Source organism: Silene latifolia, chromosome 7, assembly GCF_048544455.1.
Source record: "Silene latifolia isolate original U9 population chromosome 7, ASM4854445v1, whole genome shotgun sequence".
Taxonomy (NCBI): Eukaryota; Viridiplantae; Streptophyta; class Magnoliopsida; order Caryophyllales; family Caryophyllaceae; genus Silene; species Silene latifolia.
Window position 1 is genome coordinate 119,287,284 of NC_133532.1, and position 20,079 is coordinate 119,307,362.

Consider the following 20,079-nt stretch of genomic DNA (forward strand, 5'->3'; position numbering starts at 1 on the left):
ACTCGATCAAGTACCACTAATACGTAAAAGCTACCCGCATATTACGTCACATACTAACATTGCTAACTTTATAAAAATCGCATGATATCATAATCAATATGCTACGCATCTATTCTACTTATCAATAAAATCAAATCATCATGCTATAAAAGCCACATTGTAAACACCTCAACATGCTATCATCTCATTAACATGTTCCACGTATCATTTCCTTTCACATGCTCAACTTCCTATTTCAACACCAAACAATCAACACACTTCATCACCTTGTTGCACAAGTTACTAAGCACACACATGACTCAACACACATTTCCCCCATGTGACCGGTTCAAAGTTGTAGGGCGACCCCTGCGACTTTAGGACGTCTCCCAAGCCTTTGCACTAGCTCCTACAACTTTTACCCCGGGTTCATTTTAATTGACTCCCTATGTTCATTAAGTTCATTGGTTACAGGTTTAGGATCGTCGCTCGATACCATTTGTAACACCCCATATTCCAAGTGCCTTACCGGGACCACTCGGTATGGAGACATCACCATCTCGGTTGCGAGGTACGATAATCAAATAGACAAAACAGAAACAACGTTTATTATAAATAGTTTAATGAAGGAATACAATCCTCGAAACCAAATCGAAAGTGCAATACATTATTCAAATTGTTTGTTCTCAATCGAAATGTAAATAAAAGCTAAACTACGGCGGAAGACTCTATCGTCATGTCGTGGCCATCCCAGCTATCCTCGTATCATCTCTATACCGCTCAATATCTCGCTCACCATCCCCGAATGGATCACCGCAGTTTTACAAAACAACACCGGTCGAGACTAATCACACAATCAATATACATAACAACAATAAGACAAATAGACAAATTGAACCGCCACACACACACACACACACCAACCAACCGTCTCAATCATCGATCGTCCACTGGACCATTACGCGTGGGGGACCGCAGCTGCCGTTCCCACCTAAGCCCCGCTCATCGTACGAGCGATAACCCCGCTCATTAATGTGCACATCCCTTTCGTGGCGGGTTCCACGTAAGGCGAAACTAGGCGTGAGATCACTCCCGCAAGTGACCCCACTCAGCCGAGAACGCATCTCGAGAGCCATCAACGAACACAACCACAATCACAATCACAATTACAATCATCATATCAATCACCTAATTACAAAGACATCACCAATATCCCATTATGGGACTAATACGAGTAGGAAATCCTACCTGGAAAGCACACACGCAGACGGTATCTACAGCTGTCTCAAAACGGCTCCTCTACGAATTCTCCTCCTATCATACATAACACATAAAGACTACTATTCAATTCCTACTCATAAAATCCCCAATTGCTAAATTAGGGTTTCAACCACCTTATCAAAACATTATAAAACTTATGTTAAAAGCTTACCCTCGACGCAAGGAATCCAACGACACGAACTACGATGCAAACCGACCGTCCGAACTCCGGGAATTGTCAAGAACGCGATTAGGAAGAAGACAAGTTGCTTTCTCTCTTAAACAGGTTTTAGGTTTAGTAAAAAGTGATTTAGAACAAAGACGAATTGGTTTAAATACCTTAATCGCGTAATTAACAAAACCCGAGAAAACTCCCCCGTAAAACCGGACACTCGATCGAGTGCCCAACAGGTCAGAAACTATTTTATTCTGCAACATACCCTTACTCGACAGAGTAAGGGCTACTCGATAGAGTACCCCCAAGACCATAAATACGGAGTATTACACTCGTAGTCCTTCTTCCCAATAGTCATATCGGGGATGTTGGAAGCGGGGATCGCTGTTTTGGGCACAAAGTTGATGGCCTGATATAGCTCGTTCAGGTGCCGTTTGTGCCCATGAGCGGACCCACTGTTCTCGTTGCCCCCGATGACAACATGGATCACTCCTATCCGTTCAAAGACGGATTTCTTATTTGAACCGCTGGCATCAGTCTTTTGGCTTTTGGCAACATATTTGCCGAGGCTCCCCTTCCGGATCAGCTCTTCGATGGCATTCTTGAGATCTGCGATGCGTCGATTAAGTGGCCGGTGTGGCCATGGTACTCACAAGATCTTGGCTCGTGTCACCGTCACTCCTGGTCCGGGAGGCCTTTCCCACTTCGACCCTCGTTCTTGCTCGGGCGAAGACCTCGGCGGCAGATACGACCAGGGGGTGTGATCATTGTACCGCTTTTGGTAGTACGGTCCCGAACTCCCCCCGCGCCCGCCGAGTCTGTTTCTGGCATCCGTCGACCCGACCTATTATTGTCACGGCGTCCTTCGTCCGGGTTGTCCTCCCGGCGGCTCTTTCTCTCGAGTGCCGGCCTCGTTGGGCCTACCCCAGGTTTTGTGGTAGTCCCCACCTTTATGGCCTGGTCGGCCATTTTCCTAGCGGAGTCTAGGTTCAGGCCGCCGCACTTGATGAGCTCATTTTTTAAGTCTCCTCTCGGGAGGCCTTTCATCGATGCGAAGGCCACCGGTTCATTGCTCACTCACGAATCTCTTGAACCTTGGCGTCGAACCTCTTCACATAACTTCGGAGAGACTCGCCTCCCTCCTGTTTGATAGTCAGGAGATCCGATGTCTCGACGGCCCTCCTCTTATTTTAAGAATACTGGGCCAAAAATATGTCCCTTAGGTCGCCATAATCGTATATCGACCCATTGGGCGCCCCTTGTACCGGACTTTGTGCCATCCCATGCAAGTGTCGTCGGGAAGACTCGGCACCAAACCTCATCAGGTTGCTCCCAAACCGACATGTAAGACTCGAAAGTCTCGGCGTGGTCGGTTGGATCGCCTTCTCCTTTGTATGATATGGGTGGCAACTTTAGCTTAGTTGGCATCGGGGTCTCTAAGACATAGGGGTTGAGGGGCTGTCTGACCACGTGTCGAACGGCACGCGGCGATCGGCTTCTCGTATCCCTAGTCCGGCTCCTCTCCCCGTGGCGGGAAGGGCTTCTTCTCCGACTACGGTGAGTCGGGCTTCTTCTCCGACTCGGTGAGTCGGACTTCTTTCACTCCTCCGGGGCATGCCTCGTCGGTCTTTGCGGCGACGCCGTCCTCCCGCGAGTGCGGGAAGGACTCGGGTCTACCACTAGCACTCTGGGCTCCCCCGGCGTCTTGACAGGCAGCTTCTTCCGGTGCTCGTTCAAGTCTCTCGGAGTCACATTCTGGGCCCTGGTCTCCTGGACGGGTGCCGCCGCTCTTGTCGGAGTGATAGTGTGAGCCGGCGTGCTACCTATTAGGTCCAGGAGTAGCTTCAGTTTAGCTGCGTCAACCACATGTCCCATGATGGTGACTTGGTCGGTGGCGGCACAGCGTATCTGGTATTATCGGCATCCCGTACTCGGTTGTGTTACTCGGTGGGGGCCGCACAACCGAGAATTGTGGACGGTATCATCTTGGTAGAATTCTTTCGTCGAGTACCACGAATACCTCTTGTTGTTTCGACATCTTCTTAGCTTTTTGGGTGGGTTTTTGTTTTGTGTTTTTTTTGTTTGGGAATGAATGTGACTAGCTTCTAGTATCTTCCCCACAGACGGCGCCAATTGTTCCGGGTGTAATTCAGGAAAGCGATTACTTGTTACCACCCGTGCTTGTAGAATGACGTCCTTGATTGAATCCTCCTTTCGGTCTCCTGAAACAATGAACAAACTGAGGGCTCGGCTTTGGCCGAGCGTACTCACTCCGACGCTCAAGTCAGTGGACTTAAAGAGATAAGTTGTTGTTAATTGGCGAAGTATATTTTGTAGAGAGATAAGGAAGATATTACCAGATGAATAGTGATTCTTAGGTTAAATTGTGGATCCTCTCCTCAATGAGGGTTGAGGAGTATTTATAGACTTTCACCTTTTGTCACGTAGTGGCCAAGTGGCTAGCAGGTGGAAAGACTAATCTACCCTCGGCCGAGGGACCGTGCGGCGGCGGGCCCCGTTGACTCGCCGCCGAGGGGTCTTGGATATGAGTACGCGGATATGTGCCCCCCGGCTAGTCGCCGTGGTCGGACATAGGGTGACAGCCGACAGTGTGGCGTCGGTTAGGCTGTCTAAGTCGTTGACTTGCTGTGGATATCTCTGACCTTGCTCAATATGTTGACTTGGTCAGCGGGTGCAGAATATGCCCATCACTTAGATTTACAGAATTTAAAATTCTAGTAATTTATAAATTATTACCATTATTACTCATTAATCTTATTTTATGATATATTAAAATTATAATTAAAATAAGGAATTAAAATAATATATCTTAGATTTATATAAATTAATACGCCGTAATATTTGGATACACTTTTTCATTGTTTATATATAGTTGTTTAATTTATCATAAAACTACGAAAATGTATAACTCCTGATCATAAATACTAGATATGATTGAATAATTTAAAAGATGGTTCATTAAATAATTTAAAATCAGATACAACTATGAATTATCGTATTTAAAAAATATTTATACAAATATAAAATATCAAATTTAGTATTGAATACGAAGCAATATTACGTGAATAATAATAATAATAATAATTATTCATCACTTATTTAAATTTAAAATAAATAGTGATTAAAGAAACTATATGTAGGAAATGTATTTTATACAATACGTTATATGAGGAAAATTCAATTATATCTATTTTTATTTCCATACCTTTTTCTTTGGGTTATCGGAAATCATCCTTTTTATTTATCAGTCACCATAATTTGGAGCACCTCCTACGGTGGGGCAACTGCCGAGTACAAAGTGTCCCATGGGATTCCTCCGGCTCGCCGCTAGAAACGGATCATCCACAATCTTTTGGAAAAGGATACTTAGACCGGCAACCAATTCGACGAACTACCGCGGATTAAAACCCAGGTTATTCTTCTATTTCACTTGATTTTTTCATCATAAAATTGAAATGTTTTTACTATCCCTTGCATTTAAATACTGTAATTAGTTAATCAATTTCCATTACTGCAATTTCAAATTTTTACGGAGTAGTAGTAATACCAAATTCTGTTTTCGCGTTCACGTGTTTTACAGTACAGTTTTAATTTAGTACTAACTACTCTCTCTGTCACGGTCATTTGTTTACATTTGATTAAATAACTCGTAGAAAAGAATAAAAAAGGTAGATGAAGGAAGTAATTCCTAGGTTTCTCCGTCTAATACATGGCTGTATCCAGATTGGATCATTTGAATAATGTTACTGAACAAGCAACAAAGCGTCTTGCTTGTGACAGGCTAATCCCGTCACAAGCTTGTGACCTCTCACAAAAAGGGAGAGGGGACAAGGTGGGGCACCCCCCATGTGCTTCCCCACTCACCTCTCATGGGTATTTTGTGAGAGGAAATGGTATCCGTCACAAACTTGTGACGGATATCGCCGTCACAAATGAGATTTTGTGAACAAGTAATTGGCCTGTATAAATGAGGTTTAATCATGTTACTAGATAATCTAGGAAAAGTAGACCTAATCAGGTTAATTTATATGTAACCTCCGATTTGTTGTTTAATATATGCAATTGGGAATAGTTTATGCTTAATCATTGATAGAATAAACAAGATTATCTTCCCATTTAATCATTGCTAAGAGTCTGTCATTTGATAGATACGACTATACGAGTACCTACTACATTTTTTTATCGAGTTGTTGGCTTAAGGAGTTAAGGGTACATAGTGACAAGAATAAACAAGTTTGTGTAACCATTTACTCATGTGAAGAGTTTGTCATTTGATAGATACCTGAATTTTTTCTCGAGTCGTTGGCTTAAGGGTACATAGTAACATGAATAAACAAGATTGGTTATATCATCTGATAGATACCCAATACCAATACCTGCTAAATTTTTTATCGAGTCGTTGGCTTACGGGTAAATAGTGACAAGAAAAAACAAGTTTGTGTTCCCATTCAATCATGTTAAGAGTCTGTCATTTGATAGGTATATGATAGATACCTGCTGAATTTTTTATCGCGTCGTTGGCTTAAGGTTGCATAGTGATAAGAATAAACAAGATTGTATTACCTCAATCATTGCTAGGAGTCCGTCATTTGATAGATACCTGCTGAATTATATTATCGAGTCGTTGGTTTAGTGGTACATAGTGACAAGAGCTTACTGGCCAGTCTACGACAACTGCCAATCAGCGTTTAAAATTAAAAAAAATTGTTAAACGCGGGAGCGTAGTGACAACAACAATTGGAGAAGTATTTAACTAAGCAGTAAGGGAAACTTAATTGTATTCTAAGCTTTTATGTGAATGGAAGTTGGAACCCCTCTCTTTTCTCTGTTTTACAAAGACTTACATAATCTAAGAGTAAGGTCGAGTAAATCTTTCCTCTCTAGACCATATTGCTTATATTCTTGATTTGCTTGTTTCTTGTTGCCAACTTTTTTTTATTGTTTTTTTTTTCACTCTATATACCTTTTCCCTCACCACAAAAAAAAAAAAAAAAAAAAAAAGTGAAAAACCTTGGGGGGTTGATCTTCTAGTTGCTTGGTAGAAAGTAACTGAGTTCAAGAGAAATGTTGGGGTTCGAACGTGAAGCTCTACAAGTTGGGCAATGTTTCCTGTTTGCAATCATTGATAAGATAAAACGTTACGTGAATTATATCAAAAAGTGTGAGGACAACCTCATTTTACTTCTTGATGATCTTGAGAATTTACGAGCGGAGAAATATGATATTGATAACCTGGTGCTGAGTGGGATGGAAAAGGGAGAAAAACTCACTGACAAAGCAACACTTTGGCTTGCACGTGTGCGGGATTTGGTCAATGATGGATCAATGACGACGCTGATGAGTAAGGATATGAGGATAGCCAAAGTTATGTTGAGACTGATGAAAAATGATCTCAGGAGGTTGGTTGAAGAGGGCGGTGAGATGCGTGACGTGGTGGTGAAAGTGATGAAACATATTACAAAAGGAAAAGGAAAGGTTGATAATGGGGAAATGGATGAGAAGGAGCAACAGGTTTGTCAAGTGTTGGAGAAGCTTATGGAGGAAACTATTCAAGAGTTCAAGAAGCTTATGCAGAATGATGAGAAGATGGCTATTGCTGCGATGCATTTATTAGAGAATCATAAGGAGAAATTGGCGAAGCTCACGGAAAAGGATAATGAGGTGGCAGATATTATAGCGAAGGCCAGAAAGACGAGCGAGGATGCAGAATTGCTAAGTGATAATCATGATGATGAAAATGTAGTGAAGAACAATGTGCTTATGAATGAGAAAACCCTAAAGGAAAATGTTAAAAATATCCTGAAACCGATGGGGAATTTTGTTCTGAGTGAGGAGTTGTTGAAAACATTGCCAGAGAATGTAAGGTTAGGGATGGAAGCGATGGGCATTGTTATTGAGAATAGGAGGGAATTGAAGGTGGAGTTGATGGATTCTGATAATGCAGCTAGCCACAGAAACTCTTGCGGTTGCTGTGTAATTTCCTACAATTTTTTCTCCGATCGTTATGATATGAGTGTAGCTGCTGAGGATATGCTCATCAAAATTAAGAATATTATTGAAAATAAACCTGGGGGTCAGGATGTGACTCGGGCTACAAGAAGAGGTGAAATGGAAGCCATCCACACTGATTATGCATTGTTGAAATCAAGAAATGAACTTTTTGAGAAAATAATAAAGGCACTCGCATCCAATGATGTTCATGCGCTTGGTGTCTTTGGAATGGGAGGCTCAGGTATTTTTTTTTTTTTTTCAAATGATACTGCTTTTCGTCCTTTGTTATTTCTCTAGTGCCCTTCCCATATTTTGTTTACATATGAAAAAAAAAGTTGCGGAGAAGACAAAACCGTAATGGCTCAATTCATGGGAAGTGGAATTTCCTAGGAATTGAAGAAATGGGGACTTGTTTGGTTGCCCAATTCAGGGGAAGTGGAACTGTTTAAGTGGATTAAAACATAAAAGTTTACTAAAACTTAGTTGAATTAAGGAGTTAAACTGTTTAAGTTGGGTAAAAAATAAACTGATTAAAGATAATTGGTTAACAAATGACATATTTATGTAATTAAGGTCGGGTTTAGGTTAAGGAAGTCATGACTCATTTAAGTTGACGCGGACATAAACATGACTTGACTCGTATATCATGTCTATACGTTAAAGTGCTAACTTGTAATCTAGGGAGCCTAGGTTTTATTTCTCGTAGCTGTGTTTTTTTTTTTTTTAAACAGATTATTATTATGATTTTGTGCCTTCTCATATTATTTACCTCTAATTCTTCTATAGAGTCGTCTAATGTCATAGGCCGGACCAAAAAGAAGAAAAAACGAAAGCTTAACACTTAAACTTGATTAAATTTAATATATCTTATAATGATACTAACATATTTAGATATACAAATTAACAATATAAACTATTAGCCTATTAGGTTATCATTATAAAACATTACTTTTTATATTCGTTAAGTAATTTAGTTAGACTTGTTATCGAGCTTGTTTTATGTATAAAATTGCTTTATACCAACAATTTGTCTTCTTTTATTTTTGAGTCAAAATTTTATTGTTAACAAGAATTGAGTCCTAAACCTAAATTTTTTAATTGAGTTATCAATCACTAAGCCATTACTATTTAATGTTTAGTATATTGCTAAAATCGACGATATCATAAAAGAGAGATTCGTCAATAGTTATGAAATACATTTATTTGAAGTTAAAAGTATTATAAAAAGCTGATAACGAGCGCTCCGGGGGCGCTTGTTAACCTATTGGTAATGTTCACACAGGTATCCACCAAATACGCACCCTCCATAACTCAATTAAAAAATAAAATAATAGATGTTCCAATTAATCACGGCACCTCATTATATAACACAATACTTCCTGCTATCCCGTACTCATCGTTTTGATGGTGACGGAATATCGGCAGCGAAGCCGTCGAAATAACTAGACACCCTACTAGGAAAAGGTTAAACCCAAGACCCATCTGAATTTAAAAGAAAAAACTGATTTAAATGATCACGACGACGGAAAACCCCGACCTTATACTATTTTCCGGCTTCCGATTCTTATCAACGTTGTGGTATATGTATTGCTTGATATGGCCTAACTCAGTTTTCAATGGTTACCATTGGAACTGTGGAAGGGTCGCCTATGAAGGGCTAACCATGATACAAAATTGATTTCAAGTAATTGATTGATTTTATGGCGCATTAGAATGAATTTATAGATTCTGGGAAGAAACTTACATACCATTAACATAGTTTTGGGAAGAAGATAGAGATTCATGAGAAATTGAGAGAAAAATTTACCTAGGAAGTTGAGAAATAATAGGGAGCAAGGAGACCGTATAATGCGGTAATGGCATATTACGGGGATAGTTAGTGTTAGTTACTACGGCTAAAGAACGCCCCGGGGGCGTTTTTTAACTTTTGCTGTTAAAAAAATATAAAAGTTCTAAATTAAGTAGTAAAAAGATCAATAGTTATTTTTTTTTCATTTTATAACTTCACAGAAAATTAATTTATGGAAAAATTGAAACTAAAAGATTTGTTTTAAAATGAATATTTTATTGGCAAACTCAGTGTGCCACTGATTTCGTTGTTTACTTGTAAGGGTAATTAATATTGTTTGATCGATTGAGCCATTTCTAAAGGATTAGAATACAAAATAGCTGAAATTGTAGAAAATCATATGCTTTGTTGTGTAATATGGTTTTACACAGTTTTCTTTGTAAAATCATGTGTTAGTTTACTTAACTACTATTCCTTCCACTTCTATATGATGTTCTGCATTTCCTTATATGAAAAATGCGGAATGATGTTCCACTTTTTTTTTTAGCTTAGATCTTGTGGTTCGTAGGACTTGTGACTCCACAATCCCCTCTTAACTTTCATTTCACTCCACATGTTTTTCTATTTGTTGGTTGTGCATTAGCAGTATCAATGAGGAATATCTTATAGATGTGGAGGGAGTACTACAAAAAAAACTTCCACAAACTACCATGTTTGCTGGAGTAGGGCATCAAAGTATTTTAAATATGATTTTAGAATATTTTAATGTGAAATGGTTTTGGAAGAGACTTACGGAAGAGTCAAGAGCGAGAACACCTAAGAGGGGGGAGGGTGTGACTTAGTGTCTATTTAAAAATTTTAAGCTTGTAATTAAGCTTCTTTGAAAACTTTAGGCACAAGACTAAACTGATACGACTATACTTTGAAGGATGGAGGTGATGATACTTAGGAACTATTGAGTTAAAAAGTAGACGAACACGAATCAGTGAAATAGTTTCACTTGACAGAGTATATAACGTACAAGGGAAAGAGTATTAATGCAGCAGAAAGTAAAAGTGAATAGACAAACAAAACGGTGTTTTTGAGGCCTACGTCCAACGTCATTTTATTAAATCGTTTAGAAATATTCAAATAACTAAACCCCGTTCAATAAAGCAACTGCCTTGCTCAAAGCAACTTTACTTCAAGACTTCTTGCTTTAAGACAACTCTTGGACTTTTTAGGCAACTCTACACTTCAAGTTCTATCTCGGTTTGTTACAAGAATCACGAATCTAGATTTGTCATTTGTTCACACAATTGAATGGAGGAGATTTCTTTTAACATCTGACAAGAGATAATTGAACAAGGTTAACGTCTTAGTGCAACGAACTAACACTTTTGAAGACTTTAAAACAATTTTGCAAACCGACTCAAGTATTAAATGTTAAAATGATTTTTGCAAAGTTTACCCGATTAATGATTTGGAAAGTCTAGGTTATAATTGTGAAATAAGCATTAGTATTTATAGTGCATAATAAGATGTTTAAAGAAAAAGAACTAAACAATACTACACAAACTTTGTCTGGTTGTTCGAGATGGTTTGTTTTGCAAGGCAAAGTATGAAGAAGTAGGCACCAAGCTTTGATAACTCATGCAAGAAACCGAAATCAAACTCCTTAAGCAAGAAACCGAACTCCTTATGCAAAACATCAGTTTTCTTATGCAAGAAATCTGGTTTGCACACTTCACAAATTGGGTTCAATTTTTGCAGAAGAAAAAAGCATAAAATGGTAATGTTCATGAGAACCATAAACAATGCCACAAATGGAAAAAAGTAAAAAACAAAGTGACTTGTTGTGCAAGATGGTTTCTTTTGCAAGACAAGCAAAGGTTTTCTTCCCATTTTTAAAACCCAGAGATGTTTCTTAAAAAACACAAGTCAAAGTCATTCAAAGTTGCAAGCAATTCAAGAGTTTGATATTTTCGAAATCTCTTTCGAAGGCGAGTATACAACACCATGACTCTAACAATGACAATCTTCATTCTTGATCATACTTGGGTAACCTTGATGCATGATTAGAGCTTCCAATCTACAAGATTAAAACTTAAGAGTGCACACCATTAGATAAACAATAAAATACTTTTACTTAACATCATCAACCATTGGATAAACAATAAAATAATTTGACTCGACATCATCAACATCAAATGTGGTCCTAACAAATTCCCCATTTGATGATGGCAAGTCAAATAATTGGGTGTGAAATTCTCCCTTAAAGGCCTTAATCCAAGGTTCGAAAGTTAACATGTCTCAACATGGTCAATGTACTTTAGTCATCTAAAGTACAACATTAAAATAGAACTTGTATTACAAGACGCACTTCTTCATCTTCAATAGCCAATTTTCACTTTTTTTGATCTAGGTATATATTAATCAAGAATACCATACCTACACTTGAATTAAAGTAAGAAACACACGTCATTAGCAAACATGAGCTTGTCATCATCAAAACTCAATACTCAACACTTCTTGTCTTACTATGGAAACTTCTAAACAAATAGCTTAAATTACAGAAAGTCATACCCGGAATATTGTTGTTTTACTAGGGAAACTTCTAAAAAATTAAACTAGTGTAAGTTAGGGGATCGAATCTAACGCGGAAGAATTAGATAATTGATTCCATGATCTAATCATAAAACTAAGTAGAATTGCATTAAAAATTTCTGGTGGTGTATCACATCTGAGAAAGATCCGAGGGTATACTTCAAGTCTAGTTGCTTAATTGTAGTCGAGCAAAATTTTAGGGATTCTCTATCAAAGTTGGTTGGTTGGCCCGAGTGGTGAGAACTCTCATCTCTTAAACAAGTGGTTAGGGCTTTGATTTTTGGTTCTTATGAATGAAAAAACCAAATTTGGAAGGCTCTATCCATTGCCTTAATATTCCGAAAGATATTGCGTTGTCGGTAAGGGTAACAGGAGAAAAATTATGTTTTGTAATCTCACCAAACCTTGGTACACTAATGCACAAACCATTTCTCTGTAATCTACTCCTTGTGTCCCGATCATTTGTTTACCTATTCCATTTTGAGGTGTCTATTTTGAGAATGCCTTTGATAGACAATTTGATCCTCCACACTCAATTTGGTCCACTTGTCATTCAATAATTGGCTTCTCCTCTTTCTTTGGTCTTTGTGTTATGCTCATTTGTTTACCTATTCCATTTTTGGGTGTCTCGGTCAATTGTTTACCATTCTATTTTGAGATTGCCTTTGATTAGAAATTTGATCCTCCACACTCAATTTAGTCCACTTGTCATACAATAATTTCCCCTCCTCTTTCCTTGGTCTTTCTGCCAAAACAAAAGGTAAACAAATAACCGGATGGAGTGAGTATGTATTACGGAGTATTTTTTATATACACTCGGACCTTTGTCTATCTTTCCAAAATAGAAGTTAGCACAAATTTCTTGTTTCCTTTGATTCCTTATAGGAAAATGAGATGGCTCATGAGCATGAACGTCTTTTTTCTAAACTTTTTAAGTTGCAATCTTTTTATTTAAAGCTCCTAACTTTAAATATTTTCATCTGAATTTTTTTCTTTATAATCATGTTATAAGAGGCAGAATAAACTGGCATGAGGAAAAAAAAAGCCATGGAGCTGCACCAATAAAGAGCCAATTTTTCGAATTGATTTCCCTTCAGATTAGGAAATTTATTTATTTATTCAAACAATTATTCTCCCTGTCAATTCTCATTATTGATTATGACGATACAGGAAAAACAACATTAGCCACAGAAGTTGCCAATAGCAAAGCAAATGGCATATTCGAAACAACGGTAATGGTTGAAATTTCAGAATCTCCAAATATAGAAAGCATACAAAATCAGATTGGAGATGGCCTTGGTCTGCCTTTGCATGATGTGCATGGTATACGTGAAAAGGCAATCCGCCTAAATAACAAATTGAAGCTTGGAGACAAATTAGAAGGGCAAAAAGATGACAATAATGGTAAAAAGAATCTCATTGCTAAAAAGATACTCATTGTCTTGGACAACATTTGGAATAATATTGACTTGGTTCAAATTGGAATACCTCGGGAGTATTGTAAACTTTTACTGACGAGCAGATTGATGGAGGTTTGTATATCAATGGATATACGGGAACCTAACATATTTGAGGTGGGCTTGTTGAATGAGAATGAAGCAAAAGATCTCTTTGAGTTTCAGGTTCAAAAGAAGATTGACGATGGGGAATATAAATCTGTTGCTGATAAACTGTTAGAAAAATGTAGAGGTCTACCTCTTTCTATTGTAGCAACAGCAAATTCTTTGAAGGGAAAAGAGTTGCCATTATGGCGACAATTTACCGAGGAATTGGAGAAGCCTATTTTATGTCAAAATAGTGGTGCACGCTACGCAACGTTCTCAATTCTTAGAACAAGCTATGAGGTTATGACAAGTGAAGAGAAAAAGAAATTCTTCTTGCTTGCTTGTTTATCTCCTCTTGGTTCAAGTATATCCATTGACAACTTGATGAGGTATGGTATTGGATTGGATTTATTTCAACATGTGAATAAACTTTCAGAAGCCATGGAGTTAGCACGTACTTGGGCAGAAGAGCTTGTGTCATCTTCAATGCTTCTAAAAGGTGATTCCGACGAGTATGTAAAGATTCACGATGTTGTCCGGGAATCTACTATGTCTTTTGCATCAAAATCCAGTAGAAATACAGGTACTATTGAAACCAAAAATTGTTACCTATTGTTTTATTACTAATCTTTGCATTTGTTCAATGCCATTTCATGAACAAATACGATGGATGCTAATTAAATTACGACGTATAAAATAATGCAGATGGACAAATGTTTTTGGTGGATGCTATTCCTAGATGGATATGCAAAGAGACTTTCAATAAGTACACTGGCATATCACTTTTGGCTCAAGCTAATTACGCTCCTCTAAATGGTGTGAAGGCTTATTTGCTTCAAATTTTGCTATTGAAAGGCAATGAAAACCACAGTTCATTCCTTGAGTCTAATTTTTTCGAAGGAATGAAGAATTTGAAGGTCTTAGAAGTGCTATTCATGAATTTTGAGCAAGGGCTACCAAAATCGATAGACAGACTAAAAGTTCTCAAAACACTGCATTTAGTGGAATGCAAATTAGGAGATATTAAGTTGATTGGGGAGTTGGGGAGTCTACTAGTCCTTAGTTTCCGTGGATCGTCTATGTTGAGATTTCCTGATGAAGTTGGGAAGTTGGTCAATCTTCGGTTGCTGGATATGAGTAATTGTTTGTTTCAGGAGCCAAGAAACCCGGCTAATGTGATAGCTAAGCTTTCACTTCTAGAAGGGCTATACATGATCGTTAGGAGGGTAGAATGGGATTTCATAGAAGGTATATCTTATTACACAAGAGTAACTAATGGAGCAGATATAGATGAGTTTAATAATTAGAGTTTTTGAACGTACTTGAAATACGGATGTGAAGACCTATATCCTTACCCATTGATGCCCAGTTTGTCAAAAACTTGGATAAATTCCAGATAATTGTTGGGCAAGAAGGTCCTGAAGCCGAGGAGTTGAAAAAGGACAATAGTTTTAAACTCCAGCCTTCTCAACGTGCTCTTATTGTATCAAATTTTGATGTTAGCCATGAGTTGAAAACGGACAATTATCTAAAAGAATTGCTAAAGAAAGCTGATTACTTGGCTTTAAAGAGCGCAACAGTCAAGAATATTGTTCCCGAGTTGGACAAAGAAGGATTTAGAGACTTGATTCATCTCAAACTGTCTAACACTGATAGCATAAGGACGATATGTGAAGGGAAGGCTCCGATGGAATTGTTCTATAATCTATGTCACCTTGAAGTTTCTAATTTGGAGAAATTAGCAGTATTGTTGCCTGTTAATCCCCTTCCACGTAAAATGACCACGTTAAATATTTCAAATTGTCACAATTTGACTTACATTTTCAGTGAGGTCGACGAGGTAAACAAGGAATCAGATATCATCAAGTTGCCTTGTTTGAAAATGCTGGCATTAGATATGGTTAGTAATCTAATGAGTGTGATTAAGGAATCCAACAAAGATAACAATGATGATAGTCGACGCCCGAGTTTCTTCAATAGCAAGGTACGTGTGATGGGTTTTACTAGTGTTTATTCCGTGTAAATTGCATGAGTTTAGTTTTTAATGTTAATATGAATTTAAATTACGTAAAATTAGGAGTATATTCTAGTTAAGTTTTACTCCATCTATTTCGATGGTGAGGCCGATCAATCGGGAAACAAGCAGGTTTTGTAGTTTATCTTAGAAACGCCAAGCTTTAAATTAAAATTTAGAAATCAAACTTTTGACAACTAATTATTTTGAATTTGAATTTCTATGTTTTAAAGTTGAAAACAAAGCCTTTCTTGTTGAAAACATAGCCTTTCTTTTTCTCCCATATGTCGTAAGTTTGTAAAAAAGGGATTTTGTTTTGATAAGTGAAGGTTTTAACTTCGAAGCCGACAAATTTAATTTCATTAGTTTATAAGGATGTTTTAAAAGTTGATATTTTATAATGTTTCTCCTTCTTTAATATTATTTATTATAGCAGGGCTTTTAGGTTAATTACTCATAGCTCTAATTTGACTTCTTCATGTTTTGAGAGTCCTGCTTTGTTTTTGTAAGATCTTTAATTTAATGGAAGGTAGTTTGAGATGAATATCTATGGAGAGAGGATGTGTGGAATAAGATCGTTGTTCGTGGCGGATTGGCTAGCCTGATGGTGGGAAGGCTGTCGTTCATGAATGAAATTGGAGGGAGAACTTGGGGGTGTTCATAGCAAAAGGGAGAGGAAAGTTTAGTGAAGTGAGAAAGGGGTGAAAAGAGTTGGCTTTTTTCCTTTAATATTATTTCTTTTCCTTTTGGGCTTTTAGTTAATGTAGACTGGTCTCATGGTAAAAGACCGTGTTATACAACAATTTGTGATAATAGTTTTTTATGAGTAATTTGATCACACGTCCATTAAGTTCCACTTGTCATCCACAAACAACCATCACAAAATTGTTATGTAAAACAAAATATTTATGGAAGTAATCTGTAATAAAATAATCTTTCACAAAATTGTATTTTCAGAAACAAGAGTTAGCTCAAGTTGTAAGAGCTCTCTTACTCCGACCATAAAATTTGGGGTCCGATTCTCACCCGCGATATAGTGCGCTCATTTGAACTGAAAAAAAATATTGTATTTTCAACCAAAAATTCATATTTGATAATACTATAGTGCTCATTTGAAAAAAAAAAAAAAAAAAATTGTATTTTCAACCAAAAATTCATATTTGATAATGCTTCAGGTAACATTGACATCCTTGGAAGAATTGTCGTTGAATAATAACGGGAGGATTGTAAAGCTCTGGGATATGGAATCTAAGCTGCAAAGTTTTCTGAATTTGAAGGTTCTAAAAATCAGTGATTGTTCAGAAATGGAGACTATAGGACCACCGTCTATGTTTTTTTCACTTGTGCAACTGGAAAGTCTATCACTAAATGCATGCGGCGAGATGAAACAAGTCATTAGCGATGGGAGTGAAAGGGATGAAATTCCTAAAGAAATTATTGCGTTTCCCAAATTGAAGCGCCTTCAGATATCTTGTATGGATAAGCTGAAGTGCTTCTGTGGTGGTAGTTATAAAATGGTATTTCCTCGTCTAGAAGTGTTGTCTCTTCATAATCTTTCAAGCATGACAAAATTTGCAGGAGGCACAAGTTCAACAGGCTTCTTTCCCAAAACGGTAATACTTCTCTTCTTTTTTATGTCTCCATTCATATTATGACTCATTTTAATTTTCAAGATTTTTGAGGAAAAATAATACTCCCTTGTAGTAAATAAATGTTTTTGGACCACACAAAACACTATACCCCACATGTAAATAGATTTAGACCACACAAATTTTCAAAAAAAGAAAAAGGAAAGAAAATCCGATTAGCATGAATAAGGAAAGAGGGAAGAAATAAGCGACTAGGAGGGAGTATACAAATGAACAAGCTAGAGGAAAGGAATTACAATCACATGATTTTGCAATTCATGTGAAATGAAAAAAAAAATGTTTGGTTGGAATGTGGAAAGTGAGGAAGAATTCTCACTTAAATAAGAACTTCCCCATCATGGAGGAATTAGAGTACAAATGTAAACAAACAACCCACCAATTTTACAAATCACGTGAATCGCAACACTGTTGGGTAACACTCACACTCGAAAGACTGTGTTTGCACTTTATAATTCATTTTTTTTTTTAATTAGGTAAGGAAACTAGAGGTTGGTTTGAACCAACTCAATTGTACAAATGAACAAAATCTTCAATTCAATATTTTTGATGATTAAGGGTAATGAAACCCAAAAATAAAAAAGAAAAAGAAAAAGAAAAAGAAAAAATCAATAAGATTATAATGAGAAGAGAACAAAATGATTTAGTGGCTTTAATCATCCACGAACACGACAAGAATACCCACAATTTAGCATAAAAAAATGCAGCTGATTATAAATCCAAAGGGATAATAAATAATCACAATCCGCTCTCACTTAACTACGACAAACCCACAAGTTTTTCTTTCTCCCCGTTAAAATTATATGGAGTAGATCTTTGTTTTTTTTTTTTCCCCTTTTATTATCTACTTCCCCTCGAACACACCAACCGCCATGGCAATTTATGGGCAATAAGATTGTTATGCGCGATGTAGAAGTGATCATGGGCCGGGCCGGGTCGGTCTGAAGCATTAAATTGAGCCATATACTGGGTCGGGCTGGGCCTGGTCAGACCATTTTCATTGGCCCAAAGTCCCAAACCCAGCTCAAGCGGGCTTAAATTGGGCTTACATGCCTTTTTGGGCTTAAATCTTTACTCACCAGAAGACATGAGAAATCCTCATTATGGAGGAATAAGATACTCCTCCATCCCGGTCAATTGTTGTCCTTTGTTTGGGCACAAAGATCAAGGAAAGGAAAGAGGATCAATTATAAGATGACAGGACCAAATTAAGCGTGAAGGATAAAGTTGCTCATCTAATGCAATCCTTAAATAGAAAGGACAACAATTGACCAAGACACTCAAAAATGGACTAGGACAACAAATGAATGATACCGGGACAGAGGGAGTATATGTTGACATGAGGTAGCTTTTAGTTGACTTGTGCATGACATGGTACATACAAACTAAGTGCACAATTTTTAGCAATGTAAGAACTAAGAATGTACTCCAAATTGATGTCTCGATGGATGCACGAATAGTCTAGACTACAAATTTATACTAACAAACAAATTTCTCAATATCAACTAATTGACTAATTTTTTTACTACGGCTCATATACATCTTTAAATTATGACAATTATACTTGCATCAGTAAATTTTGCATATCTTTGGGTCGGACCGGGCCAAAGTTCGGGTCTTAAGGGAGGCCCATACCTGGCCCAATTATATGAATCGGGCCAGCTATAAACAGAAGGAGATATGAGTAAATGTTCACCGCTACCGAAACTGGTTGACTGAATTGATAAATGAATTAATTAATGAATTGCAGATTGAATTCCCCTGTTTGGAGGATTTATGGTTGTCGGAGCTGAGCGTTGAAGTGATTGTGTTATGGGAGTTGCATGAGGGAGAAGGTCAAGGAATCTCATCTAACCCTCTTCCTAAATTAAAGACAATCAGTGTTGAAAAAATCAAGTTGCCATCGACCGTCTTTCAGAATTTGTCTGGGCTCACTTTAGAACCCGTAGACAATGCTAAATTCCTATTTTCTTCATCATCATCTGAAAATGAAGGATGTGTTGGAACTTATTCCCACTTTCCAAAATTGGAAGGCCTAAACATTCAACATTGTCCAGACTCTGTACAACAATTGGTTGAATTTGTTGATGATGATGGCTCCCTTCCTGTGTCGGACTTTTGTGAACAGTTGAGGAGTTTGACGCTCCGTTCTGCATTGAACATGGAGGTCACATCTTTACATCCATTCACAAATCTTCGCGACCTTTCTATATATAACTTGACGTGGGAATATATGTTCTCAACCAATGGGGGCGTTGAGCATTTGCAGTCGCTTGAAAAGCTTACAATTGAAGATTGCCCAAAATTAAAGGCGATAATCCCAAGAGGTGACAAAGATAACACCATTGTTTTTCCTCGGCTTAAGATATTATACTTGTCTAACTTGAAGAGTATGATCAAGTTGTGTTCCATTTCGGACATCCCATTTCACTTCCCATCACTTAAAGACCTCAGCATAGTTGCGTGTAACAAATTGGAGTGGCATTTAGACGGAGAACCCAATCAAGTCGTAGAATTGCCATCTTTGGAAAATGTGACAATTGATGCTTGTGATGCCATGACGTCTTTCTCAACCAGACCGCTAAAAGCACCCAAATTAAGGGAACTAACCGTACATAACTGCCTCAAAATGGAGTGGTTTTTATTAGGAAACTCAAATAACAATGCAGACCTGGAACTGCCGTCTCTGGAGGAGGTCACTATCGAGGTCTGCCCCGAGATGAAGTCATTCTCGCCTGCATTTCTAAGGGCTCCCAGATTACAACTTGTGAAAATAGATGGCAAGCTCTATCCAATTACCGAGAATGAAGACTTAAATCACTTCCTGCAATCTGCAAACAGCAGTGAGCAGATTGCGGCTGATGAAAATGACTTGTAAATTAAGGTGCAACTGTGATCAATCATGGAATATTTTCTTTGTATAAGAATGATTTCTGTACTTTGTATTCGTTCTACTTTCTTTTGATTTTCTCCTATACAAGTTTACTTTTTAGATGCAAATTCTTGTTTGAATAAAAACTGTTAGACCACATTTGCAGTATGCCAGACAGTTTAATGTTTGATTATAAATCCAT

At 37.6% G+C, this 20,079-nt stretch overlaps 2 protein-coding genes across 3 annotated transcripts; both read left to right on the forward strand.

Annotated features, from left to right (window-relative positions):
• The first annotated feature begins 4,688 nt into the window (after positions 1 to 4,688).
• Positions 4,689 to 14,673, forward strand: LOC141592745 (disease resistance protein At4g27190-like). The gene is made up of 4 exons (XM_074413537.1): positions 4,689 to 4,847; positions 6,438 to 7,667; positions 12,972 to 13,928; positions 14,051 to 14,673. The coding sequence occupies exons 2-4, from the start codon at positions 6,500 to 6,502 to the stop codon at positions 14,650 to 14,652; spliced, it is 2,727 nt and encodes a 908-aa protein (XP_074269638.1). The 5' UTR covers positions 4,689 to 4,847; positions 6,438 to 6,499; the 3' UTR covers positions 14,653 to 14,673.
• Positions 14,674 to 15,032: 359 nt separating this feature from the next.
• Positions 15,033 to 20,074, forward strand: LOC141592746 (putative disease resistance protein At4g19050). Of its 2 annotated transcripts, none has more exons than XM_074413538.1 (3): positions 15,033 to 15,329; positions 16,535 to 16,972; positions 18,756 to 20,074. In XM_074413538.1, exons 1-3 carry the CDS (start codon positions 15,033 to 15,035, stop codon positions 19,881 to 19,883), a joined length of 1,863 nt encoding a protein of 620 aa, XP_074269639.1. In that variant the 3' UTR covers positions 19,884 to 20,074. The 2 variants fall into 2 exon arrangements, with proteins under 2 accessions (XP_074269639.1, XP_074269640.1); XM_074413539.1 differs by having other exon boundaries at positions 19,134 to 20,074.
• The last annotated feature ends 5 nt before the right edge of the window (positions 20,075 to 20,079 follow it).

What these genes read in the sequence shown, in the direction of transcription:
- LOC141592745 (XM_074413537.1), top strand. Translation starts at nt 6,500, where the DNA reads ATGTTGGGGTTCGAACGTGAAGCTCTACAAGTTGGGCAATGTTTCCTG. An exon ending in CTTTGGAATGGGAGGCTCAG is followed by an intron (nt 7,668 to 12,971) that starts GTATTTTTTTTT and finishes ATGACGATACAG; the next exon opens with GAAAAACAACATTAGCCACA. An exon ending in AAAATCCAGTAGAAATACAG is followed by an intron (nt 13,929 to 14,050) that starts GTACTATTGAAA and finishes AAAATAATGCAG; the next exon opens with ATGGACAAATGTTTTTGGTG.
- LOC141592746 (XM_074413538.1), top strand. Translation starts at nt 15,033, where the DNA reads ATGGAATTGTTCTATAATCTATGTCACCTTGAAGTTTCTAATTTGGAG. An exon ending in CGAGTTTCTTCAATAGCAAG is followed by an intron (nt 15,330 to 16,534) that starts GTACGTGTGATG and finishes ATAATGCTTCAG; the next exon opens with GTAACATTGACATCCTTGGA. An exon ending in CAGGCTTCTTTCCCAAAACG is followed by an intron (nt 16,973 to 18,755) that starts GTAATACTTCTC and finishes AATGAATTGCAG; the next exon opens with ATTGAATTCCCCTGTTTGGA.